The sequence below is a fragment of the Mustela lutreola genome, chromosome 3 (assembly GCF_030435805.1).
Source record: "Mustela lutreola isolate mMusLut2 chromosome 3, mMusLut2.pri, whole genome shotgun sequence".
NCBI lineage: Eukaryota > Metazoa > Chordata > Mammalia > Carnivora > Mustelidae > Mustela > Mustela lutreola.
This window is the reverse complement of record NC_081292.1, coordinates 64,791,461-64,819,142: the sequence shown is the minus strand read 5'-3', so window position 1 is coordinate 64,819,142 and position 27,682 is coordinate 64,791,461. Positions and strand designations below refer to the sequence as shown.

Here is a 27,682-nt window from a genome sequence, read left to right as displayed (position 1 = left end):
CAATTATTCTAAGATAAACCATTATTCTGCTTTTTCCTATGTTATTTTTGCTGTGCCTGCCATTCTGGGACTTAATTGTTTTTAGTTAACTAATATTCTATTTTTGCTAATTTAATATTTGCTGTTAGGTTTCTCAGGGGTTTTTCTTGCTTCAGCTTTTAGGTGTTTTTATGCCACTAGACTGACCATTGGCCAAAAACCAATAGGAAGATAGTCCAGATGAAAACGTTATTATAGCAAACAATGACATTTTCTCAGTGAGCTATCTACAGAAGATATGCTGTCTGGGGGAAATTCATGCATCCTGTCTGCTGAAAAAAAATTATTATTGGATCTCCTTTCCACTTCTTCAGAATGGCTTTATAATTTTTTCTGCATTGAACAAATATTCATTCAATGTTTGAGGCAATTTTAGGAGCCCTACTTTAAGTCATGCATGGTTCTAATAAAAAAAAATAAAATTGTTTGTGTAACGTTTATAATGGTATAAATAGGCATACATATGGTCCATAGATCAAAATAAATGTGCAAAGACTAGTCATGTTAGAGTGGTGAAATTCGGATCACTCAAACATATGTTTTTTTTTTTTTTTTTAAAGTGTTCTTGTTTTTAAAAAATGGTAACGAGACATCAGATATAGCCATCCTTTAAAGAAATCTTTAAAAATTATTCGGAGAGACTCAAATTTTTTGAAGAGACTAGAAAACCCTTCCTGAATTTGTTGAATTCATAGTGTCTTTGTTCCAGAGGTAATTGACAAGTTTAACACCATGGCCATCATCGATGGGAAGAAGGAGCACGTGAGTCTGACAGTGGATAATGTGCACCTGGAATATGGGGTCGTGTATGAGTACGACAGCACAGCTGGGATAAAGTGCAACGTGGTAGAGAAGATGATTGAGCCCAAAGGTTTCTTCAGCCTCACCGCCAAGGTATGAGTGATCCCGGGAAAACAAGGGATTTTGTTCTAAATAAAGTCCCTGACACCACCCCCACCTCCACTTTAAAATGTGTAAATAGCTGTATGTGCTTCAGCTGTCAGCTCATTCAACTTTCTCTTCTTTTTTTCCCCCATTACTCCATATGCGTACAACCTTCCTTTTTATTGATCTCTTTTGGAGTACAGTGTGATGTTAGATGGGACTCTTGCCCAGGCAAATGTTAGTTGATTTGGCAAAGGCTTCTCTGCATTTAGTTGAGTTTGCTACATCTGTTGATTCAGTATCATGATTACCTTTCAGATGGTTTTTGTGACAGGTGGTGCTTTTTTAAATGTAGATAATCCTCTGAAAAGTATTTGAAGTCTTGAAATGTATTATAAGAAACTTCAAATTCTGCAAGTCTCACGTTTATTCCATAAAATTTCACAAGGCGTAGAGATCCATTTATGAATAGACCCTCAGACATTTATGTAATTCTTAGCTGGGAAGGATATCATCCTTAGTCTTCAGACTAAACCAAGATAGAGCGGGAGGAAGGGAGTTTTCATCAAATGGATGAAATATTTTAAGTGAGAGGTGACCCTGTGCTTGCTTTTCATGACCCCTCCACTAAGTAAATAAGTAAAGCTCCTAGTAGACCTTCCCCAGGCCTAAGCTCTAGTATTTCATTTGCTTTTCTATCACTTGGTAAGGATTCAGGTATTATATATAGCTTCCCTACTTTTATTTTTTCATGTTAACTCTTGTTTCATATATGAGTAGTTGAGATAGACTATGCACTATTTCAAAAATTCTTTTATGTTTTTGTTTTATATTCTAAAAGTCAACCTCAAAAATATTCCATTATTCTGATGCTGTCCTACCACTATATATCTTTTGATATAGAATCTGTGTTTTCAAAATGCAACCACTTACTATTACATTACTAAGGCAATCCATGTAAAAGTTTGGCACCAGGTTATTAGCATTATTTTATCTCCTTTTTCTAGTTATTTCAGATTTTCAAAGTTACATGGGTTATTTTATGTATGAGAACTGTATAAGTCTTGCAGATATTTCTATTTTACACATGAAGAAAAGAAAATAAAAGAAATTAGAAATTTAACCAAGATCACATGGCTAATGATAAAGCGAACTCTATTATTTAGAGAAGCGACTAAACAAAAAGCTTACACTTTATATTCTGTAAGTCAGAGAAGTAGAGGTGGTGAGGGAGCTCAAGTAAACATAGCATCTATATATTGTATCCCTCATCCAATATTATAAAAACGTCAGGTAAGGGTGTAACTGATCCTTGCAATCTTTGAACAGTCATCAGTATGACACGTAATTAACTCAACTCGTTGGAAATTCTCAGCGATCAGTAGTATGCACACACAAATACACACAAGTGCTGTCTTACAATTGATTCAAATAGCCAAAGGGACTTATTAATTGAATATATCATAGGGATGCTTTTATCAGATGGAGCTCAGACCCTGCAACTATCATTGATTTTACTTTAGCCGAACAATTTCTTATTCATTTCATCAGCAAACATTCGTTATATGCATTCTCTGTACTGGCCTCTCAGTAGAAAGTAAGGATGCCATTCTGTTGGTTTTCCTTCATGTTTGTTGTTCTGCTACCAAACTGAGAAAAAAAAAAAAAAAAGTTCTGAGTAACTCCAACTAAAATACAGGCAGTGTGCTACCACATCAGAGCATACTGACTTATCCAGCAGGGAGTCTTTGAAGTCCACTCACTTTCCTCAGGCAACCTTTAACAGCTGGCAGAAGGCAAAGCATGAGGGGCCAAACACACAAGCCCATCACTTCACTGGGATGGTTTTACTGAACACAGAAATCCCAAGCAGCTCAGGGAAGTGTGCCGGGTAGGAAGGGTCACCCTGCATTCTAGACTTGTGAAAATTTTATTTGGCTAATTTTGAAGGTTTTCTTTTCTTGTTCCATGTGCGTGTGTGTTACTCCAGATTCTTGAAGCCCTGGCTAAAAGTGATGATCATTTTGTACAAAACTGTACCAGCCTTAACTCTCTAAATGAAGTGATTCCTACTGACCTTCAGAGTAAATTCAGTGCGATTTGTAGTGAAAAAATAGAGCACATATGTCAGAGAATATCCAGTTATAAAAAGGTAAGAGGTTTATGTATATACTTTGCATGGAATTATTGTTTAAATTATTTAAATGTCCAATTTAGTTCAATTCTTGATATTTTCATTACTTATGTACCAGTTTATTGAAATAGTAACATTTATATAACATTTTAGAGTTTTTAATAGGCCTTTACATCCATTAGTCTTACTTGATCATTATAAATCTGAAAGCTATCATTATTCCACATTTTTCAACTATAATAACTGAAGTCTAAAGAATTAAATTACTAGCAAAAGATAGAGTTGGGATGTAAAGCCAGGCCACTTAATTATGAGTCAGTAGTTCTTTTCCTTTTCTCTTAACAGAGGGACTCAAACTCTCAATCAGAAAGTACATGGAACACCGTCTCCTTGAAATTTATTTGACATATTTATTGAGCACATTTTGTATACCAACCACTATTCTTGGTGCTTAGAATATAGCAGCAAAGGAGAGAAGATCTTCCCTCTCAGGGTACTTACATTTGAGTGGGAAAAGCAAAGAATTAAATAAATCTTTACAAGGGCCCCAAAGCAAAAAGAACAACAACAGCAACAAAAACGGGGTGGTGGGGGAGGGGACCTCAGGGGGGTACAGGTAGTCAGAAGGATGGAGGCTTAGGCAGGGACCAGTGTGAAGAGCTTGGAAACTTTTTACCTTTAGGAACTTTAGAGGGAGTTTGGATTTTCTTCTCACATCAAAGAGAAGCGATCAGAAGCTTATATTTTATTTTATTTTATTTTATTTATTTATTTATTTTATTTTTTATTTTTTATAAACATATATTTTTATCCCCAGGGGTACAGGTCTGTGAATCACCAGGTTTACACACTTCACAGCACTCACCAAAGCACATACCCTCCGCAGTGTCCATAATCCCACCCCCTTCTCCCAAACCGCCTCCCCCCCAGCAACCCTCAGTTTGTTTTGTGAGATTAAGAGTCACTTATGGTTTGTCTCCCTCCCAATCCCATCTTGTTTCATTGATTCTTCTCCTACCCACTTAAGCCCCCATGTTGCATCACCACTTCCTCATATCAGGGAGATCATATGATAGTTGTCTTTCTCTGCTTGACTTATTTCGCTAAGCATGATACGCTCTAGTTCCATCCATGTTGTCGCAAATGGCAAGATTTCATTTCTTTTGATGGCTGCATAGTATTCCATTGTGTATATATACCACATCTTCTTGATCCATTCATCTGTTGATGGACATCTAAGTTCTTTCCATAGTTTGGCTATTGTGGACATTGCTGCTATAAACATTCGGGTGCACGTGCCCCTTTGGATCACTACGTTTGTATCTTTAGGGTAAATACCCAATAGTGCAATTGCTGGGTCATAGGGCAGTTCTATTTTCAACATTTTGAGGAACCTCCATGCTGTTTTCCAGAGTGGCTGCACCAACTTGCATTCCCACCAACAGTGTAGGAGAGCTCCCCTTTCTCCGCATCCTCGCCAGCATCTATCATTTCCTGACTTGTTTATTTTAGCCATTCTGACTGGTGTGAGGTGATATCGCATTGTGGTTTTGATTTGTATTTCCCTGATGCCGAGTGATACGGAGCACTTTTTCATGTGTCTGTTGGCCATCTGGATGTCTTCTTTGCAGAAATGTCTGTTCATGTCCTCTGCCCATTTCTTGATTGGATTATTTGTTCTTTGGGTGTTGAGTTTGCTAAGTTCTTTATAGATTCTGGACACTAGTCCTTTATCTGATATGTCGTTTGCAAAAATCTTCTCCCATTCTGTCAGTTGTCTTTTGATTTTGTTAACTGTTTGCTTTGCTGTGCAAAAGCTTTTGATCTTGATGAAATCCAAATAGTTCATTTTTGCCCTTGCTTCCCTTGCCTTTGGCGTTGTTCCTAGGAAGATGTTGCTGCGGCTGTGGTCGAAGAGGTTGCTGCCTGTGTTCTCCTCAAGGATTTTGATGGATTCCTTTCTCACATTGAGGTCCTTCATCCATTTTGAGGCTATTTTTGTGTGTGGTGTAAGGAAATGGTCCAATTTCATTTTTCTGCATGTGGCTGTCCAATTTTCCCAGCACCATTTATTGAAGAGGCTGTCTTTTTTCCATTGGACATTCTTTCCTGCTTTGTCGAAGATTAGTTAACTGTAGAGTTGAGGGTCTATTTCTGGGCTCTCTATTCTGTTCCATTGATCTATGTGTCTGTTTTTGTGCCAGTACCATGCTGTCTTGATGATGACAGCTTTGTAATAGAGCTTGAAGTCCGGAATTGTGATGCCACCAACGTTGGCTTTCTTTTTCAATATCCCTTTGGCTATTCGAGGTCTTTTCTGGTTCCATATAAATTTTAGCATTATTTGTTCCATTTCTTTGAAAAAGATGGATGGTACTTTGATAGGAATTGCATTAAATGTGTAGATTGCTTTAGGTAGCATAGACATTTTCACAATATTTATTCTTCCAATCCAGGAGCATGGAACATTTTTCCATTTCTTTGTGTCTTCCTCAATTTCTTTCATGAGTACTTTATAGTTTGCTGAGTATAGATTCTGTGTCTCTTTGGTTAGGTTTATTCCTAGGTATCTTATGGTTTTGGGTGCAATTGTAAATGGGATTGACTCCTTAATTTCTTTTTCTTCTGTCTTGCTGTTGGTGTAGAGAAATGCAACTGATTTCTGTGCATTGATTTTATATCCTGACACTTTACTGAATTCCTGTATAAGTTCTAGCAGTTTTGGAGTGGAGTCTTTTGGGTTTTCCACATATAGTATCATATCGTCTGCGAAGAGTGATAGTTTGACTTCTTCTTTGCTGATTTGGATGCCTTTAATTTCCTTTTGTTGTCTGATTGCTGAGGCTAGGACCTCTAGTACGATGTTGAATAGCAGTGGTGATAATGGACATCCCTGCCGTGTTCCTGACCTTAGCGGAAAAGCTTTCAGTTTTTCTCCATTGAGAATGATATTTGCGGTGGGTTTTTCATAGATGGCTTTGATGATATTGAGGTATGTGCCCTCTATCCCTACACTTTGAAGAGTTTTGATCAGGAAGGGATGCTGTACTTTGTCAAATGCTTTTTCAGCATCTATGGAGAGTATCATATGGTTCTTGTTCTTTCTTTTATTGATGTGTTGTATCACATTGACTGATTTGCAGATGTTGAACCAACCTTGCAGCCCTGGAATAAATCCCACTTGGTCGTGGTGAATAATCTTTTTAATGTACTGTTGAATCCTATTGGCTAGTATTTTGTTGAGTATTTTTGCATCTGTGTTCATCAAGGATATTGGTCTATAGCTCTCTTTTTTGGTGGGATCCTTGTCTGGTTTTGGGATCAAGGTGATGCTGGCCTCATAAAATGAGTTTGGAAGTTTTCCTTCCATTTCTATTTTTTGGAACAGTTTCAGGAGAATAGGAATTAGTTCTTCTTTAAATGTTTGGTAGAATTTCCCCGGGAAGCCATCTGGCCCTGGGCTTTTGTTTGTTTGGAGATTTTTAATGACTGTTTCAATCTCCTTACTGGTTATGGGTCTGTTCAGGCTTTCTATTTCTTCCTGGTTCAGTTGTGGTAGTTTATATGTTTCTAGGAATGCATCCATTTCTTCCAGATTGTCAAATTTGTTGGCGTAGAGTTGCTCATAGTATGTTCTTATAATAGTTTGTATTTCTTTGGTGTTAGTTGTGATCTCTCCTCTTTCATTCATGATTTTATTTATTTCGGTCCTTTCTCTTTTCTTTTTGATAAGTCGAGCCAGGGGTTTATCAATTTTATTAATTCTTTCAAAGAACCAGCTCCTACTTTCGTTGATTTGTTCTATTGTTTTTTTGGTTTCTATTTCATTGATTTCTGCTCTGATCTTTATGATTTCTCTTCTCCTGCTGGGCTTAGGGTTTCTTTCTTGTTCTTTCTCCAGCTCCTTTAGGTGTGGGGTTAGGTTGTGTACCTGAGACCTTTCTTGTTTCTTGAGAAAGGCTTGTACCGCTATATATTTTCCTCTCAGGATTGCCTTTGTTGTGTCCCACAGATTTTGAACCGTTGTATTTTCATTATCATTTGTTTCCATGATTTTTTTCAATTCTTCTTTAATTTCCCGGTTGACCCATTCATTTTTAGAAGGATGCTGTTTAGTCTCCATGTATTTGTGTTCTTTTCAAACTTCCTTTTGTGGTTGAGTTCTAGCTTTAGAGCATTGTGGTCTGAAAATATGCAGGGAATGATCCCAATCTTTTGATACCGGTTGAGTCCTGATCAGAAGCTTTTAAACAGGGGAGTGACTTCATCTGATTAAGGTTTTAAGAAGGTGGTGCTGTGTCTTCTGTAGGAATGGATTGCAAGAGGCAAGGATAGAGACATAGAGATGAGGAGAAATTGTTGCAATAGTCCCAGTGAGTGGTGATGATAGCTTGGCCTATGGTGAAGGTGGGGGAGATAAAAAAAAAAGTAGAAGACATAATTTAGAGGTAGAATTAGTATAAATTGATCTCCAAAATATATCCTCTATTAAGTTTTGTTTTTTTTTTCTATTTGTGTCAATAGGAGATTGGCTAATTAAATTATTTCCCCCAAAATGAGTTTTGTTTTTTTTAAAATTTGGTACGGCCATAATAGGAAATATTATTTACCATAGTTTTTATGAATGTGAGTTAAGTGTGTATGTTTTATGCTCCTGGTAAATTAAGTGAGAGATAAGCCCATATGTGTCCAAATATGGCTGTGGGAGAATAGGGAAGTGCAAGAATTAATATTTCAGCATTGGTTGCCTCAGGTGAGATGTGGACAAGGGTAAGAAGAATCACCATGTTTTTCCTTAAGACTTCCTAAAATCTTTAGCTTGGGAGGTTGAATATGTATTGTTGTTTTATTTTTTTATAAGTCCATTTGCATGAAGAAAAATGATTCTCAAGATAACTGCTTAACTCTCTCATCTGTTAATCCTATTTCTGTGATCGCTGAGGTCAGGTCACCTATTTGAGTTTGGGAAAGATGCCATGAATACGCCTTGTTGAAGCTGAAGGACAGAAAATTCTCTTTAGTTCTCCCTTCGGTGTAAGATAGGACAGTGCTTGTACGTAAAATTTAAAAGGTCTAAACAAATGCAAATTAACATTTCCCTTTAAGCACATTTTGAAAAGAGAATCATTCTATTTCAGAAATGGATTTGTGTGAAGTATGACAGGGGTTGGGGCCAATTTTGGTTGTCAAACTTGTCAGTGTGTGTCTCATTTCTTTTTCTTTTTCCATTCATACAAACAACAAAAGCAGTAGAAATAGCTTAAAGAAATACACATGAACAAAAGTAAACTATGTAAGTAAAAACAAAACAGTAGGATGAGGGTATATTATGTAGGGTATTGATTCAGCTGCTGTGAGAGGGACCAAGATAACACAGGCTTAAAACTGAAAGCTTATTTTTCACTCATATGGAAGTTCAACTGGAGTCCAGTGGGGTGCGGATTGATGATATTCTAGGGATCCTTCTCTATTTTTGTTCTCTCCCCTAAGACATCGCCCTTTCCACAAAGTCAAAGTCAGCTCATCAGCACCATGTCTAAGCTATAGTCCCTCAGAAGAGAAAAGATGAAGTAGAAAATAAAGAGCTCCTGTTGAGGGCATGACCAGGAAGCCACTCTCCTATTCACATCTGATTAGTCATTTAGTAGAAGCAAGCTGAGAAATGTCCCCAACAAGGCATTCATGTGCCCAACTAAAACTCACAGAATTGGGTGCCTGGGTGGCTCAGTGGGTTAAGCCTCTGTTTTCGGTTCAGGTCATGATCTCAGGGTCCTGGGATTGAGTCCCGCATTGGGCTTTCTGCTCTACAGGGAGCCTGCTTCCTCCTCGCTCTCTTTCTGCCTGCCTGTCTGCCTACTTGTGATCTCTGTCTGTCAAATAAATAAATAAAATCTTTTAAAATATAAATAAAAAAATTAAAAAAAAACTCACAGAATTTTATTAATAAAAGGAAAAAAGAGAGAATGGATATTAGGGAAAAATTAGCAGGTACATTTATAGGTAAAGTTATAGTACACTGATGATGTATAGACCCATCAGGGGAAAAGGGTGATGAGATCAGCAAGTCCTAAGACTCTAGTTAGTTGCTAATGTGGGATATGATATCTGAACTTCAGTTTCCTGATAACCAAAATAAAAGAAGAAACACAGTCTACTACATATTTATCAGCAATCTTGTGATTTATACATATTTCTCAAGAGAAGCAAATTTTTTCTTAGACTGAGTTCCAAAAGAAATCTCTCACACTGAATTTCAAAGAGATGGCACCAGGAAATGTCAGGGCAGTCCCCGTAAACATGTCCCTGAAAAAGAAATAGCAATTTGTTTTATGTGACAGACATTTTTAATATACTCTTTAATGAAAGCCAGTGGCACAAGTCAAAAACTCAACTTCTCAGAAGCAAATTTGCTGCAGGATGGGGCAGGAAGAAGAGGAAAATATTTACTGAATGTGTATCTATTAGGTTGTCCATAATTACTTGAGGGTAGCTGCCCTACCCCCATGTTTACCATTTGCATCATAAGAAAGGTCAAAATACATGAAGTAAGTAATAATAATACTGACTACTTAACCTACTAGGAGGTCCCACCATAACAAGTGGAATGTGCTCCTTGGAGTTCTGTTGCACACAACAGTTTATAGCAGTCCCCTACAGGGTCTGGCACTGCATTGAGATTTTACATAAGTTTATCAGCACAATCACATGAAACATCATCTATTTTATTGACGAAGTGACCGAAGCTCAGAGAGGTCCAGTAACTTCCCCAAAGGCACGCAGCTGTGGATTTTGAAACTTTTTCCCCTTTATCATAAGTTTGGTTTTTCTTTGCTTATCTGCATTTGACACTACGCTACATAGCATATGTATTGTTCCAATTCCACAGCTAAATCCCACTACACAGCTAAACACTATGGGTCCAACTACGAGGACAATAGCATTTCAATAAAGGAGAAATTATTGTGGATGGAGTAGTCAGCAGTTGCTAGCTGCTGCAAGTTGAAAGATTTGTCAGCGAGAAGAGAAATAGAGAAAGGACTCCAGGAAAGAGAGATCTCGTAAGTGAAGGCAAAGATGTAGAAACGAGGGGCACCTGGGTGGCTCAGTGGGTTAAAGCCTCTGCCTTCGGCTCAGGTCATGATCCCAGGGTCCCATCCTCTGCTAGGCGGAGAGCCTGCTTCTTCCCCTCTCTCTCTGCCTGCCTCTCTGCCTACTTGTAATCTCTGCCTGTCAAATAAATTTAAAAAAAATCTTTAAAAAAAAAAAAAGAAAAGAAAAAGATGTAGAAACGAGACTGATTTTACTGATAAAGAACTGGCATATTGCCTAGACTCGAAAGGAGGGTTCGAGTTGGATACCATTAAGAAGAAAACTGACAAAATCTGTTTTTTCGGGTGATATTTTAGAATGGCATAATAATCAGATTTGTTTGTAAAAGAGTACAAGTCTATGGTGACTTGGTCTCATGTAGAAGCATTAGGGATGGAGAGAAAAGAATCAATTCAAGTGGAGCATAGGAGGTAGGATGCATCTGGTTCTATGATGGATGGGTCATGGTGGATGGAAAATGGTGTTATAGCTTGGTTTCCAACCAAAATCTGGTTTGTGATAAACTGGAGAGTATGTTGGGGGTAGGATTAGAAGCAGAAGGGGCAAGGTTTTTGCCCAAATGTTGGGAATTCTCAAAAACATCATCCTGGGGAGTAAAAAGTATCTTCCATTTTCTCGGAAGTAACTAAGAGCCTAGAAAGCTTTTAAAGCAGAGATGGACAGGTTAATGGGCAGTGATTTTAGATGATAAAAATAATATCACTGAATGTGGAAGGCTCGTGGATGTACATTATTGTTTGAGCCTCGAAACAGCCATATGTACTGAATACTCATACCATCTGCTCTTTTCGCAGGGAGATTAAGAATTTGCTTAAGGTCACTTAGCTGGCAAATAGCATAGCAGACTAGGTATCCATCCTATGGAATGCTGTCTCACTTGTTTTTATTTTTAATTTTAGAAATAAGGAGAATCTTGCAGTCAGCTAGGACGTAAACACTTTGTAAGGTGTTCTTTCGTCATCCCTTATTGACTATGCATATTTAGAATAATTGACTGTCTTTCTCACTAGATAGAGAAACAAGATTAAAAGGAAAATATTTCAGGGATTTTTTTATTCAAACAAAATTCAAACAGCGAAGACAATAATAGCCATACTAGGTTATGTAAGGTTAGCTCCGTTTGTGTAGCAAAGGCATGTCCACAGAAACTATAGCATTTGTGAATATATATTTTTAATTTCCACAAACTTACTTTTAAACTATTATTAGTAACATGTATTTTTTTTCTTCCAGATGAAGGCTTCAAATACCTCTCTTTTTGTAAAACTAAATGTATCCATAGAAACTAAAATCTCACGAAGGCTGGTTTTCCTTTATTTTGACTCTAAAAGTTTTAGGTTTTAAAAATAGGAACAAATTGATTTCTGCCATTTCTATAGCCAGGATGCTGCAATCATAATTGATTTTCTGGCCAGCTGTACAGGGCCACAGATGTTTTTTAACACGTGTATGAGAGAAGTTCAGACCTTATACTGGAAACTTGAATGAATCCTAAGCAAGCTTTTCATCTTCTCTGGGCAGGATGTGTGGGTGATCCAGACATAAAACTATGCACTGTTTGGAGAAACATTCTTACCCTGTGTTGTCCTTAGATCCCTTTTAAATTCTAGATTCATTCCCTGTTGGAGAATAATTCCATAATTGGGTTTATTTTGTGTATTAGGGATACTTCTTCCATATAAATATTTAATGAGCTTTCAAGAGGTACTTCCTCTTTACCCAAAACTATTACAGGTAGGAATCCACAGTCTTACTTGAAATATTCCAAGTACCTTTAATTACCAATGCCATATAATACTCAAGTTAGCCTGTGGATTAGGAAAATTGGAGCCAAAATTTTTCTCCATGTCCCTGTCCCTCAATACAGAATTTTTGTAACTCCATGCCAATGGGGTTTAACACTTAATTGGAATGGGAGACTATCTGTAAAATAGTAGCTTACCTCTGTCTTAGTTTTTATTTTTAGTCAAGTGACTGCAACTGGATATTAATGTGTTGTCATGGTTAATGATTTATGAATTAACTACCAATGCAGTAGAAACCCATAGCTCCATTTCTGAGAATTATTTATTTGTATCAACATACAAATAGGCTTTAATATCACCTAGAGTACAAAATCAGTTATTTCTCTTGAGTCTCATACTTTTCTCTACCTCTTGTTTCATTTCTTGAACTCTGTTCTGAAAAGAGCTCCCTATACTTGCTGTCTAGACTTGCTGTCTCACTCACTTTTCATTCTTAACACACTCAAGATGGGCTCAGGTCCCCTCCATGTAACTGGGGTGGCTCTTTTTAAGATCACTGAAGACCTGCATTTTGCCGAAATTCATTCACCGTCCTCATCCTATTCCTTGTTTTAGTGGCATCTGTGCAGTCAGCCTTGTACTTCTCTTGAGCCTTTTCCCTACCTCTGCCTGGTTTTGTCTTTTCTGGGTGGCTCAGTCACAGTGAGTGTTCTATGCTTTTTCCTTCTTTTTTCTCTGACCTCTTCCTGCTGCAGAGCTCAGCATTTGCTCCCTCCCCTTTTCTCGCTCCATTCTCCATCCCCTGGTGATCACATTCAATCCCTGGGCCATCTGACCTCTCCGTTGGAGTCTAATAGTTATCTCAGACTTCATGTGTCCAAAATAAAGTCCTGTCCCCGCCCCTGCACCGTTTGTCATAGCTGCTGTTTTCTCTACCTGAGAATGACACCCACCCCCCACATAGCTCAGTCTAGAAACCTTGCATGCACTCTTTACTCCTGGCTCTCACATACCATTCTCTGGGTCCCACCTTCACCTTGTGCAGCCTTTTCTCACTGCTTCGATTACTGACTGCCTAGGGTGAGCCGATGTTGTCTCTCCCACAAGTAGTCTTGCTTCCTCCCTTGCTCACAGGCAGTCTGTTCTGAGGGGCTGTGAGTCTCAATCATAGTAAGAGCTAAATCCTTCCAAAGGCCTCTGAGCTCCTAGATGATCTGTGCCTTCCCTCCACCCACGATCTCCCCACTCCTATCTCCTCTTCCTACCCCCTCTCTGTCTGCTCTAGTCACACTGGTCTTCTTGATGTTCATAGAAGCATACCATCCTTGGAACTTTCGCACTGGATGCTCACTCTGCTGGGAAGGCTTCTGTTCCTGTGCCCACATTCCCAGCTCTCCCTTCCTTCAAGATTTTACTTAAATGCCAGCTTCTCAGTGAGGATTGCAATTGGCAATGCGTTCTTCACCTTACCTCTGAAACTCCCAGCCCTCTTTTCCTGTTGATTTTGTTTTCAGCTGCACTTATCATCTTCTAGCCTGATGAAACTGACTTATGTATATTGTTGGCTTCTCCCCTCACTAGAATGTAACCTCCCAGAAGCAGAAATCGGTTTCATTCACTGATGTTTCCCAAGATGCCTAGAACAGGGCATGGTTTAGAGAGCCCTGGATGTGTGATTGTTGGGTAGAGCAATAAAGGTGGAGTAAGTCTGGACTGTGCTATCCAAAATAGCTTTAAAGTGTAGTGTTTCAGCTCACCTTCCCCTATACCCTGTACGTTTCTTTATCACAAAATTGTGATTTTCCTTTACGGGAAAGAGTTGTTTTTTTTGTTTGTTTGGTTGTTTTTTTTTGTTTTGTTTTTTGTTTTGGCTTTTTTTTTTTTTTTTTTTTTTTTTGGTCTTTCCTTGCAAGCTTCTCCAAAGCAGATCAATGAACTCTGTGTTTCATTTGATGTTTCTAAGAAAGACGCCATGTACTACTGGATGGCCTGACCAGAGTATGTTCTCATGCACGTACTACAACTGATACAAGAACTGTACCTACTTCATTTTAGGTTTGCATTACAGAAAGGTGGCATAATTACATATTAGGGCATGCTGTCTAGGAGTAAATTTTTTTTAAAGATTTTATTTATTTATTTATACAAGCAGGGGAGGGGCAGAGGGAGAAGCCCACTGTTGCAGAGCAGGGAGCCCAACTTGGTGCTCAATCTCAGAACCCAGGGATTATGACCTGAGTAGAAGGCAGATACTTAACCACCTGAGCCACCTAAGTGCCCCTAAGAGTACACTTTTGATCCTCAAAATGTATTCAGTAAATTTCCAGGACCCATGACTTTAAGATCCTTCCTTTGTCTCCCCCTTTCCTAGGGACAGCCTAGGATGGAAGAGAGCACTGTTTTCATAAGCCTCTTTCTTCTGCAAGAGAGACTCTTAGCAGAGAAGTTTCCTCTCTGACACTCTTTGAAAGAGTTCACGCACATTTAAGCCTGGTTACACACCCCGTCTGGGTGTATGGGGAGAGGGAACATACATTTGTATTGAGATACATGTTGGAAAGCTATAGGAAAGTGATCACACTCGGAAGGGAATCTTCTCCCTTACCTGATCACTCTGGTAACACCCCATCCCTCTGTTCATTTCCTTCTTAGCACTTACCAAATTACTAATTATCTGGCTGTTATATTTATTATATAATTGTTATATATGCACATAGCTGGTCATATATTTATATACAGACATTACATATACTTGTAATAATATAATTGTTAGATTTAAGAATATTATATTGTTTTTACCTGTGTCCTACTAGACCATGAATTCTGTGAGGGCAAGGGCTGTATCTCGAGCATTTAGTGCAGAGTCTGGAATAGATGCTTCTTTTTATGTTTGAATAAACAGGTAAAAATTTATAATGGCAGAAGGCAGAGTGCCTGGGTGGCTCAATTGGTTAAGCATCTGCCTTCACATTAGGTTGTGACCTCAGGGTCCTGGGATCAAGCCCCAAGTTGGGCTCCCTGCTCAGCAGAGAGTCTGCTTCTCTCCCTCCCTGTGCCCCTGCCCCTGCTCATGCTCTCTCTTACATTTTCTCTCAAATAAATACATAAAGATCTTTAAAGAAAGAAAGAAAGAAAGAAAGAAAGAAAGAAAGAAAGAAAGAAAGAAAAGAAAGTTTGAAAGAAAGCAAAAGAGGCAAACTACCTATTATGGCCAATGCTGTGCCACAACAAAATTAATTTCTGTGCCTTTGCGTGTGCCACGAAGTTTTATCTGAGATTTTTGTCCTGCAACCACAATGAAAAGATCATCTGACTGCAGGTTGAATCTGGCTTTAAATGCTGGGTCTTTCCCAGATAAGTCTTCAAGTCAGTTTCTTTATTAGGTGAAAGCATAGACTAGGAATTCTCTAAATTACTCCCACTCTTTTAGTGTTTTGGATATTTTCCTTATATATTATTATCAAATTTGTTAGTAATTTTGTTGACAATTTCCTGCATTTCAACCCAATCTCATTTTATTTCCTCCTATGTGCTTGACTTTACTGAGATATGTAGCTTCAGACATGTGATTTGAAGGCACAATTTCTTATACAGATAAAATATTTCATATTCTAATGGTGAGCTTACATTTATAACATGTGAGTTTTTTGATATCACATCGTTATTTTTTAATTTAACCTAGAAAACTTACATAGTAACCAATGTTAGTCTGAATTTTTAATCTCTTAGTGCCCAAATTACTTCCCTGCTAGTAAAAACTGTAAGGGTCTGCTTATAGTTTTCAAATAAAAAGAGAACACAGAGATCATTCCATCCATATTCCTTGTTTTACTAAGAATGGTAGAAAGACATGACCTACCCGGAATCACATCAGTTATAACTAAATTAAACACAACTAAAACAAATGTACCTGGTTGCTCTCAGTCTTTTGCTTCTGAAACTATAATCCAGTTCAATTCTATGAGATGGCTGTTTATGGTGCACAAGATAGACATGGGTATTACTGTCATGGAATTTACCATCCACTGAGATAGAGATAAGAAAATCATTCATAATTATAATGAGGGTTACAATGTGCTGCATAGCCAAGGAAATTGGACCTAGATGAAGGCTCACGATACGAATGGTGATGATTTCATAGAAGTTGAAAATGCAAAGGAGTAAATGTGACGATGAGGGAAGAAGAACATTCTAGGCACACCAATAGGCCATGCAAAGACTTAGAATGAGTAGATCGTATGTGACAGGACCTGAGAGAAGGAGAGAAGAAACCCAAGGGGCAAGGAGAGGGGAGCTTAAGATAATAACCTAGGTGCAGATCAGACTTTGGGCAGCCATCTAGACCATGACAAGGATTAGATGGATTTTGATCATAAGGTTCAAAGTAGTAGAGTGGTCATTCTTGAAAGTTGTGCAGACGCCTTGAGTATCAGTTTATTTCCAGTGACATAAAAGCAGAGTCCACACCAGTCTACAGGCTGATCCTGATCCAGATGCTGAGCAGTGATTCATAGGAGGCATGGAAGGTACAGTTGGTTCTGCTTGTTGTCCTGCCCTTCTGGGTCAGCACCACCATGCCATTGCTGCCCAAACTGTTCATAGACTCAGGTTTGGGCTGGCTTTCTGACAGTGTTTGGAATAGTCCCCTCTTTATCTGACAGCTACCCACTTCTGCCACTTGGCCTCACTTGAAATGTTGTGTTCCTATCTCAGTATCTGAGGATGCTAATTGGACTTCTCTGTCAGACTCTCAACTCCTAGCAGCCTGTGGATTTGGGTCTTAGTAATGGTACTGGTCACTTAAATTTATGTCTTTCAGCATCTAACTTGTAATCAGAGTTTCAAAAGAATCCTATGCATTTGCTGCCTTTATTGCTTTTCTTTACTTAGAAAGTGTGGGTTTAAAAATAATGACTTAATTTCCAACAACTTATCATTTATTTCACTTGTGCCAACTGACATAATTAAATTTTTTAATATTTCGTTATGGGTGATGAGAGTGATGAACGCTGTGTGTACAACTGCTCTTTGTTTCTCCTTTAATTTATAGTTTTCACGTGTACTGAAGAATAGAGCCTGGCCCACCTTCAAACAGGCCAAATCTAAAATCTCCCCATTACACAGCAGCGATTTCTGCCCCACCAACTGCCATGTCAACATAATGGAAGTTTCCTATCCCAAAACATCAACCTCCCTTGGGAGTGCATTTGGTGTTCAGCTGGATAGCAGGAAACATAATTCTCATGATAAGGAAAATAAATCTGAGCAAGGTATGTTAGCTTTTGAAACTTCCTCAAATCACGAAACGTAATTTAGGCAATTGTTAACTATTCTAGCATCCCTGAAGTAAGATAGATTTCTGATGTCTGAACAAGTCTGAATTTTATAAAGACAGGATTCCTCTCTATAATCATTTGGATAATTCTACATAAAAGTTTATAGAATAAAAATAGAGTTATGCATTTTTATTATCTTTCCTCTAAGAAGAACAATTGTTCTTGCCTTCCTTACATGTATGACAGGCACAGCTTATCCTGTTGTGAGGGCCGTTAGTCTGAAATGGCCCTGTAACAATGAGAAAAATATAGGAGGAGCAGCTTCAGGGATGGACAGTGCCATTCCATACCATCACAGTAAAGCATGAGATGGAAGGATATTTTAATCACAATTCCCATAAGCTTTAATTCCTGAATTATATTCAGCACTGGATTGGCATTTTATTTAATATAAGCCTGGGTGTCTAGAATGAATTGCACTGGACCATTACTGTGTGTTAAAGGTCATAAATATCATTCTGGAATGATCTTACCTCCTCAGGGAAACTGAGCCCTATGGTGTACATTCAGCACACAATCACGACCATGGCGGCCCCTTCAGGTTTGTCTCTGGGACAGCAGGATGGGCGTGGGCTCCGGTACTTGTTAAAAGAAGAAGACCTGGAAACTCAAGATATTTATCAGAAACTGCTGGGCAAACTTCAGACTGCACTGAAGGAGGTGGAGATGTGTGTTTGTCAAATCGATGAGTAAGTATTTTATTTATTGTAGTTTTCAATGTGCCTAACAAAATAGCTATAGAAAATGTGACTTTTGAACATCCATCATTCTCTCTTTCATTTTTAGAAATGTAAGATTTCACGAGTATGAACCATACAGATCCTCTTCCTTCTAACACCTTAAAAGGGATATAACATGGCAAATATATACATTTATATTTTAAGGAAGCATTTAATGCCAGGGAAGAGAGTGGCAAAATTCTTTCTTATAGAAAACACTAAGAAAGTCTCAATGTGAAACTATTAAACTCAAAAATATGATGGATAGAGTACCAACTAGGTATGCAGATTTCCTGGTATCCTTTATAGAGCAGAACACACCTACACTCAGTAGATATGTATAAAAAATATAAAACAGCAGATCTTTAACATACTTGTTAAATGAGTAAATGCAAAATTATGTATCACTAAGACCAAAGACAATTGAATGAACTTTTTTTTCCCCCCGATGGAATTTATGGTTTACTAAGCAATAACCCAAATAGCTGTGGCAGTCACTTGGAAATTTTTATCAAGAATGGAGAAGAGGAGGAAGTTAATTAAAATTTTTCCAAAGAGGTGGACTCTGATTCTTATTTAAAAAATTGATGGTTGGCCAATTGCCTCTACTCTGTGGCATGCTTTGCCACATCATGGTTGTGATTGTGTGTCACAGACAGTCAAGGCAACTCTGTATAGTCACAAAAACATGGGCTTTGGGGGAGCTTGGTCTCTCACCTATTAAACAGGATGAAGAATAATAGCAAATTACAAGTTTGTGGTGAAAATTATAAAAATCAGTACAAAAAATAGTGCAGTGTCTAACATTATACTTACTTCTCATTCAAGGGATTGAAATTGGTAGATAGAACTGAAGTTGGTAGAATCTGAAAATAGTATAGACACCATTTTCCCTTTTTTGTCATGCTCTCTTTATGAAGTTACACATTTAGATTGCAGTTGGTTCTATATTGTTTAATTCCTGCCCCACACACATCATCCCATACTTCCCTGGAAAATTCAGTTTTGACATAAAATATTTAGGACCTATTTTGGGACTCCTGGGTGGCTCAGTTGGTTAAGCGGCTGCCTTCAGCTCAGGGTATGATCCCAGCGTCCTGGGACCAAGTCCCACATTGGGCTCCTTGCTTGGCAGGGAGCCTTCTTCTCCCTCTGCCTCTGCCTACCGCTCGGTCTGCCTGAGCTCGCTCACTCTCTCACTCTCTCTAACAAATAAATAAAATCTTAAAAAAAAAAAAAAAAAGAACTTATTCTGAGCCTTTTTGGTAATTAGACATTATACAAATAAAATCTTAACTGACAGGATTTCGCTTTTTAAAACTGTGTTTCTTTCTTTCTTTCCTTTTTTTTTTTTTTTAAAAAAACTTATTTATTTATTTATTTATTTGAGAGAGAGACCACGAGGACAAGTGGCACAGAGGGGCAGAGGGGCAGAGGGAGAAGCAAGCTCCCTGCTCAGTAGGGACCCCCAATGTGGGACTTGCTTTCAGATCATGACCTGAGCTGAAGGCAGACCCTTAACTGACTGAGCCACCTAGGCACCCCGACGTGATCTCTTATTTTACATGTCTTTGAAATTTAGTGCTCAAAATCACCATATTAGATGTGCCATATTTCTAAGGTTATCTTTAGATAGTTACTATTTACTATGTTAATTTGTTCTGACATTTTTATCAGTTAATTTGAACTTGAAATTCTGTTTTTATGGGTTCTAATACATTAGTTTAAAAAAAAATGTTTATATTATATCGGTTTACTATATTCTGACTGCCCCATTTACAGATGAATTAAATAGTTTGGGGTTGCTAAAAGAACAGCTGGCTATTTTTAGGCAATTGTATGATACTTTGGATTCTTTGAGAATGACCCTGTGACACATAAGGTAATATCTTAAGGCATAATATTTTGTTTCATTTAATAAATGGAATTTTATTATATGATATGTTCTATTTTAGAAACTAGCTTTTTTTTCTCCCTAAAGTATTTAGGAAGTGCACAGAGTAAGAATCTTTATTAATAAGGCAATAAATAGTGGCACTGAATCATGTATCCTAGCTCTCGGAGGGATTTTAGGAGAACATCTGGACCAATCCCACACTGCCAGTTGGGCCAAGAGTTATTATTCCTGCTTTTCAGATAAGTCCTTTACCAATGGCAGGATTATTGATGTGCCTGAGTGCATAGTACCTCGGAGACCAGGACTCTAATGCATTGACTACTCAGCACTTCCTGGCAGTTGTCCAGATTTGGCTGTCTTTGTTAATTTATTGATTTTTTTTTTTTTAAAGTTCAGCTGATGTAGATATATTTTCGAGAAAATGGTAGAGCCAAAGGGCTCCCTTTATTTGGCTTCAAATGCTTTGTATTTGAAGCCTTCATTGAAGAAAGGTGTTAAGCTATTTTTATTAACCAAAACTACTTAAAATAATTACCTATTTTTACTTAAGAGTTTCCCACTCTGTTATTCTAAAAGTCTTTCCCCTACTGTGCATGTTTATTAGGAAAATGACATGAAATGAGCAAGTGATTTGAGAAACTAACTTGGTCTTCCCTGTGTGCACCATATAATTTAATTCTAAATATAAATATGTTCCACATAATTCAATGTGCAATATATTCCCTTCAAAACAGTGCAGCCGTCCAAGTGCCTGGATTCCCTTTTGCCCCATTCAGAGATACTGCAGTGCAGTCGAGCTTGACGAATTATTTGAAAAGCTAGTTACCAAACAGTTTTCTCACTATGTAGTAATTACTCTTGGTCAGACATAGATATCTCTGCAGAGCAGAGAAGCAGATCTCAGATACTCTGCCAAGTTTTAAGAGAAATTGCTTCACAACGTCTCATGGCTGGCCTTTCTAGAAGTCCTTCATTCCTGGGAAAGGGCCTGGTCCTGAGCTTGTCCGCTTACCCTGCCCCTTGGGAACACTTCTCCTAGAAATAGCATTTCCTTCAACACATAGACATTCCACTAAATGCTTCTACTTCCTTCAGATCCAAAGATGGGACTAGAGACACATTTGTTGTCTATTACCATGAAATAAGGGGATGTTGGGAATTTATTCAACATTCTATGATTCTTATCTCATTGAAGTTAAACACTTTTGTCCTCTGACGGGCTACTTTCTGGATAATGACAGTTAGGTACTAGACATAATTAAAGGACAAAATAATTTGTGGATAATCCAAAACCACTGACAGGACTTTAAAATACAGCATTTGTGTATTCTCTCAGGGAGGAAATGAATAAAGGGTCCTGGGGGCTGGTGAAGATAGGAAAGCTGAGAACAGACCTGTCTCTTATAGGGCCCAGATGCCCCGGACTGAATCATGAGCAAACCTCACTGTGGGACAGACACTTAGTGACTTGGGCTTACGGGTAGAAATGGTAGGGCTGTTGATGGAATTATCTTTGAGCATTTTGCTGGTAAATGTATGAAAAGAGGGCCCAACTTCATAAGCACTAATGTGTATCAGAGGGGTTTATGTGCCAGGCATGATTTTATTAATATAAGCACTGCTTGATTTCATTCCTACAGCCCCTCTGTGATGTGGGTTATGAAACACAGGGACATAACACATTAAATATCAAACTTAAAATTTGTTTCCAAAACTGAATTCTAGATTTCCTTATGCAGAAAGCTACTGTGACTCCTCCCCCATGAACATGTTCCCTCTTCTCAGTCAAGTATTCCCCATCTTTTCAGTTCTGCAAGGCAGACTGTGGGTGTTACCTTTGGCTCTTGTTCCTGTCCCTTCACCTCCAGGACCTTATCAAGTTTAGTCAAGTATACATCAGAATGCATCCTTCCTATCACCTTAGGCTGGGTCACCAGTGTCCCCTCACCAGCTATGCCCCTCCAATGCATTCTACATTCCACTAATGCCAGAAGGATCTGTAAAAGTAAATCATGCTTGTTCCCTGCTTAAAACCATTCCATGGCATTGCAATGCCATTAAAATAATATCAACTACATTACTTTGGCCTGTTTAGCCCTATACACTCTGCCCCTATCATCCTTCCACTCTCATGTCTCTGAGCTCCAGCTGCGCTTGTCTTTTTCTGAACCTGGAACGTGACAAACCTCCGTCTGTCAGTGCTGCTCCTGAGGTCTATGTCTAGCCTTCTAGGCACTCGGTATCAGGCTAATACTGATACTGTGCCTACTTCCCCAGAATAAGGTAGCGACTCCTCTAGCCCAGTCACATACATCATCCTTCTAGGTACCCTACTCTCTATACAGCTGGTTTTTGTTTTATGTTAACAAAACCCTAAAGCCTTACAGACTTGAAACAATAGGCTTTCTCTCTTGCTTGCTCTCCATGCCCACCTGTGTCATAGAGTTTCTGCTCCATGCTGACCTCACTCAGAGTTCAGGCTGACAGACCCCCTGTCAGCTGGAATGTCTCTTGTTGTCCCCTCAGCAAGAGGGAATGATGTAGGCTGCACATTTGCTCAAAGGCTTGCACCTAGAAGGGACTCAGGTAACCTCCACTTATGTCAAACATAAGTGAAAACAAGTTAGAAAACAAGTTAGATGGTCATTCTTAGCCACATGGGGGAAGGGAGGCCACCCAGCAATGTGCCCAGGAGAACTGGGATATGGTGGGTAGCACTAATGACTTCCTTCCTCTCTCCCGAGTATAGAAATGATATGCAGGGAGGGGCTGTTCTGCATCATTTGCAAAGTATATGTATATAAGAGAGTGTCTCACTCGCCCCATCTCCAAAATGAGGATCACCACCATAATAACAGTCATAGCTACTTCCTAAGGAGGCTTTAGGATCAGATGAATTGATTACTTAGCATAGTGACTGGCATAAGAGGTCAACAAATGTTAGGTATGATGAAAATGGTAAAGATGATGACATTTAAGTCTCACTTTAGTAGAAGAACACAGGTTAGATGTAGAATGCTGTGTACAAAAATCTGTATTCATCAAGGGTGTGAGAAGGGGATTGGGCCGCTCAGGGTTTTAACTGAGAATTAGCAGACCTAGAGTAGGTAGCTCAATATTGTACATGAGCAAAAGTGAAGGAAAACTATTTCTGTATGCATAAATATTATAAAGCTAAATTTATGCACTATTACTACTTTTAAGAATCTAGAAATTTTATCCAAAAAACACGATATCAAAAACACTGCTTTTCTATCATTTATTTGTAAGCTTAACACTTATTCCCACAGGGTCAGTGCAAGCCTGATTACAGCTGTTTAAAATGAAAAGCAAGTATGTGACTATAATTCATAGGACTTTAAAAAAAAAAAAAGAAAAAAACAATGAGTATGTTCGTCCCCATGACTTCTAATTTAAAAGATACGTAAAGCACAGAGTACTCCTTGCAAATGAGAACTCCTGCATCTCCTTCCTCTTTGGCATTCAGAGTTCATCTGTCTGTGGAGTATAGAGCTTGGGTAATTGGAGTTAATCTAATGTTTTAAGCTTTTGGGTGGAGGGAGTGAATAAATACATATCTGTCTTCCAAAACATAAAAGTGTCCTTGCAAACAGAAAAACTGCTTAAAATAATTCATAGCTTCATAGGGCCTTGAGCAGCATAACAGCCCCCTGATTTTCACTGGTATCTAAAAGGTATAAAATGCCAAAATATTATTCAAATGTTATCTCACAGTGAGACCTTCCTTGACTATACTGTTCGGAGTCACAGCTCCATCTCCCTTCCCTTCTTTATTTTCCTTCTTAATATTTGTCTCCATGTGATATACTATACAGTTTACTTGTTTGTGGTTTGTTTCCTCTCAGTAGAACGTAAGCTCCAAGAGCACAGGGGCTTACGTTTGTTTTATAAACTTCTGTATGCACAGCAAAGCAGTGCATGGTACAAAAGATGTCTCTAATGAACTAATTAGTGAAATCCCTTAAATATTTACTCAGTGCACAGTATGACATGGTGGGTCTGACATGGTGGGTTACACGTAAGAGGTATAAGACAGTCTCAGAGTCTTGAAATCAAACAAACATGACATTGCACTAGAAAAATGAGTGGGAATATATGTACTTATGTGCTGTGGACTAGGACAGAGTGTCTCCTGTACTTGGTAAATGAGAAGATGATTTTTGGCTGCAGAGGCCATGCAAGAGCCCTTTCTTAAGTTATGGTTTAATTCATTTTGCAAGTTTTACAGCATTTTGTTTGATAGCAAAGACCGATTCCATGTTGGCATAATTTTGAGAGAGTACTAACAGAAACTCTTGACAGCCCAACAGTCAAATCTGGAGTGATGGAATCCATGCTACCCAGAGTCCACACCAAGTGTGACACCAGTTTAGAACTAAAGGTTGTGTTTCAGCCTCAAGTCCAAGTGGAAGAGCTTTCCATTTGGGCAGAATTGCGACATGCCATCGTGACTAGATTGTGGTTGATATAGGCGTGGCCCCTGTTGTCTCCTGTCCTCACATTGTATGCGACTCTCTTTAATGTCTTACTATTGTGATGGTCAGAACACCTGCTTATATGAGCAGTGAGAAAGGACTGCCACATGATATTCTTCCTGTCCAATAAAGACCGCTTGGGAGAAACTCAAGGTGGGGGTAGATGGGTAGATGGGTTTTTTTTTTTTTTTTAAAGATTTTATTTATTTATTTGACATACAGAGATCACAAGTAGGCAGAGAGGCAGGCAGAGAGAGAGAGAGAGAGAGGGAAGCAGGCTTCCTGTGGAGCAGGGAGCCCGATGCGGGGCTCAATCCCAGGACCCTGAGATCATGACCCGAGCCGAAGGCAGCAGCCCAAACCACTGAGCCACCCAGGCGCCCCGGGTAGATGGGTTTTTAATATCTGAGAGTAAGCCAGTGGGGATAGTTAAGCACAGTTAGTGTTTATTTTAATATTTAAGTGGCCCTTTAAAGTTCTCCAAGTATTTTCAGATGGTAGTGATAATGACTAGGGGAGGGAGGTGACAATCTTTATATACTGGAGTATATTCTCATTTCATTGTCACAGAGTCATATGTGCTAGTTATTATTATCCCCATATCCTAGATGCCAAAGAGAATCATCATAGTGTTGCTGTGATGACAAAACCAGTAAGTGGCGGGACAGATTACCAACACAGTTTCCTTGTCTAAATGGGGTACGGTTTCTGTTACTTGTTCTGAGAGGAAAAAGTGAACTTCATACAGCTGTTTTAATGCAATCAAAAATTAATTTTACGTGAAACAAACACCCTAGAAATATTTCTAAGCCTATCATATTCAACGAGTAAGGTAGTTCTCTGTAGCAGCCAGTTTGAAAATGTGCACTTATTTTTTTTTAATATCACATTGCAGCCTTCTGTCTTCCATAACATATTCTCCTAAATTAGAACGTAAGACACCAGAATGCGTAGTACCACCAGAGAGTGACAACGAGAAGGGAGAGAGAAATAGCAAACGGGTCTGTTTTAATATGGCGGGAGACGAGCAGGAAGACTCGGGTCATGACACCATCAGCAACAGAGATTCTTACAGGTAATTCATCAATTCCTTAAGCTCAGTCATCAACACAGTCAAATATGATTCCTTATTTTCCACAGAGGTCTTGAAAAAAAGTTTTGATTATCATTTTTGTTTATCACCCTCACAACATAACCACCAGCTATTACCAACCGCAGATAAAACATCGTGATCCTGTAGAATCTTTCAAATTATTCTTTTTTCATAATCTGAGTAATTGGGAAAAAGCATTTTTTTTTCCCTCCAGGTCTATGGAGCTAATCTGGGGGACTTGTTCCTGTTACAAATTCTGTAACATGTATAGCAAATAAGCAAACTGAGCCTATATTAACATTTTTTTCCAGATATATGTTTCTGATTATTGGACTGTGGGGTGAACAGGAGTTCTTTTTGTGTGTGTGTGTGTGTTTCTCCTCCTTTTTTTCTTATATTCTGTGTTCCAAACAAATTGGACTAATTTTTCCTGCTTACCTCCATGACCAGCCTTCTTTCTTTCCCTCTCTTCCACAATTTCTAAAGATTTATTATTATTATTCATTTGAGAGAGAGTGAGCAGGAGCAGCAGGGAAGGTCAGAGGGAGAGGGAGAAGCATATTCCCCACTGAACAGGGCTCGATTCTGGGACCCTGGGATCACAACTAAGCCAAAGGCAGATGCTTAACCAGTACAGACACCAGGTGCCCCTCTCTTGCACACTTTGTACAATCTTGATTTGATTGCTGTAACAAAGTACCAAGGACTGGGTGGCTTAAACAGCAGATGTTTCTTTATTCATTATCCAACAGTTCTGGGGCCAGAAGTCCATGATCACAGTGTCAGCAGTGCTGTTTTTTTCTGAGGTCTGTGGAGGAAGGATCAGGTCTTGGCCTCTTGCCTTGGTTGTAGATGGCCATCTTATCCCTGTGTCTTCTTGTCCTTTCCCTCTTAAGTGTCTCCCTGTGACCCCATTTCCCCTTCTCAGGAAGTCACCAGCCATACTGAATTTGGGCCCACCATAATGACTTCATTTTAACTTAATTATGTCTGTAAAAGTCCTCATTCCAAACAAGATTGTATTTCTGGGTCATGAGTGTCAGACTTCCACCTGTGGATTTTAGGGGGAGATGCAATCAACCTGTAACAGCTTCCCTCCAAGGTCTGTTATCATCTGCCTACCATCATCCTTCCAACGATAGAAATCTCATGACCCTAAGATCATGACCTGAGCCAAAACCAAGAGTCTAACGCCCAGTGGACTGCACCCCTTGCGTGCCTCCTGCCTTATTTACTTTAATAAAGGGCAAAACCTCTCTTACTCGCTGTTATTTATTATACAGTATTTTACAGTGAGAAAATATTAAATAATTACTATTAAAGTTATTCTCTTCAGAGATGTTTAGCACAAATAGCTAATGTTAAAAACATCTTTACTGGACACACGGGGAAACATGATGATCTCACATAATTCCCAACACAGTCCTATATGGCACATGCTGATATTAACCCCATTTTACATGTGAAGAAATTGAGGCCACAGGAGTTACATAATAGACATGTTAAACCAAGTGGGCCGGCCCACGGTTTCTCTCTTAACCACTGTACTATCCTAATTTCTACATGAAAAGGATTTTAACGAATATATAAGAGTTAATTATTCCTAGAAATTTAATAGTATATAACACAGATTAACCATCTTGACCATTTCCTTTACTTTTAGCTTCAAAGGATACCAGTAGACTATTTAATAGGAACCTGTGGTTTTTCTCCAGTGAGAAATTATAGATCTAAAAATATTTTTCTTACCTCAATTTCTAGTTCTCAGATAATTAAAATTACCTTCCGAGTCTCCCTCTAGGCTAAACTAGAAATTTTAAATATAAATTTAAAGTTAAATAAGTGCTTCTTACTGATTCTGAGGAGGAAAAAATATTCCATCTCTGATACTCTTTCTGAAATTTTGTAATGTGTTCATATTCACACACAAAGCTTTTACTCATTCTTTCCTTCCACTTTGACCATTATCGAGCCCTTACCAGATGTGGCGGTCAGTGCTGAGCTCTGTGGTGGAGACAGGGTGCTGTCCTCTCCCAGGAAGCTCAGAGAGCAGCTGATGAGTCATAATTTAAAGCTACCAGAAAGACTCGAAAGGCAGAGATCACGAAACAGGACCTTGTCTTTATGAGCACGTTAACTCAGACACACCACCTCAAATAGATAATGACAAATTTTAAGTGCACTTGACTCCTAGTTTTCTTTCTTTCTTTCTTTCTTTGACAGACAGA

The 27,682-nt window shown here is 38.6% G+C and overlaps 1 protein-coding gene across 8 annotated transcripts in view; it reads left to right on the top strand.

The window, feature by feature from the left end:
* Positions 1 to 27,682, top strand: part of PREX2 (phosphatidylinositol-3,4,5-trisphosphate dependent Rac exchange factor 2) — a 356,760-nt gene that overhangs the window by 163,528 nt on the left and 165,550 nt on the right. For 7 of the 8 annotated variants that reach the window (XM_059166273.1, XM_059166268.1, XM_059166269.1 and 4 more), the window contains 5 exons: positions 749 to 933; positions 2,915 to 3,076; positions 16,964 to 17,183; positions 17,731 to 17,938; positions 25,257 to 25,436. In XM_059166273.1, coding sequence (XP_059022256.1) covers positions 749 to 933; positions 2,915 to 3,076; positions 16,964 to 17,183; positions 17,731 to 17,938; positions 25,257 to 25,436 — 955 coding nt within the window. The remainder of the gene's footprint in view (positions 1 to 748; positions 934 to 2,914; positions 3,077 to 16,963; positions 17,184 to 17,730; positions 17,939 to 25,256; positions 25,437 to 27,682) is intronic. The other variant, XM_059166272.1, reaches the window with a different exon arrangement.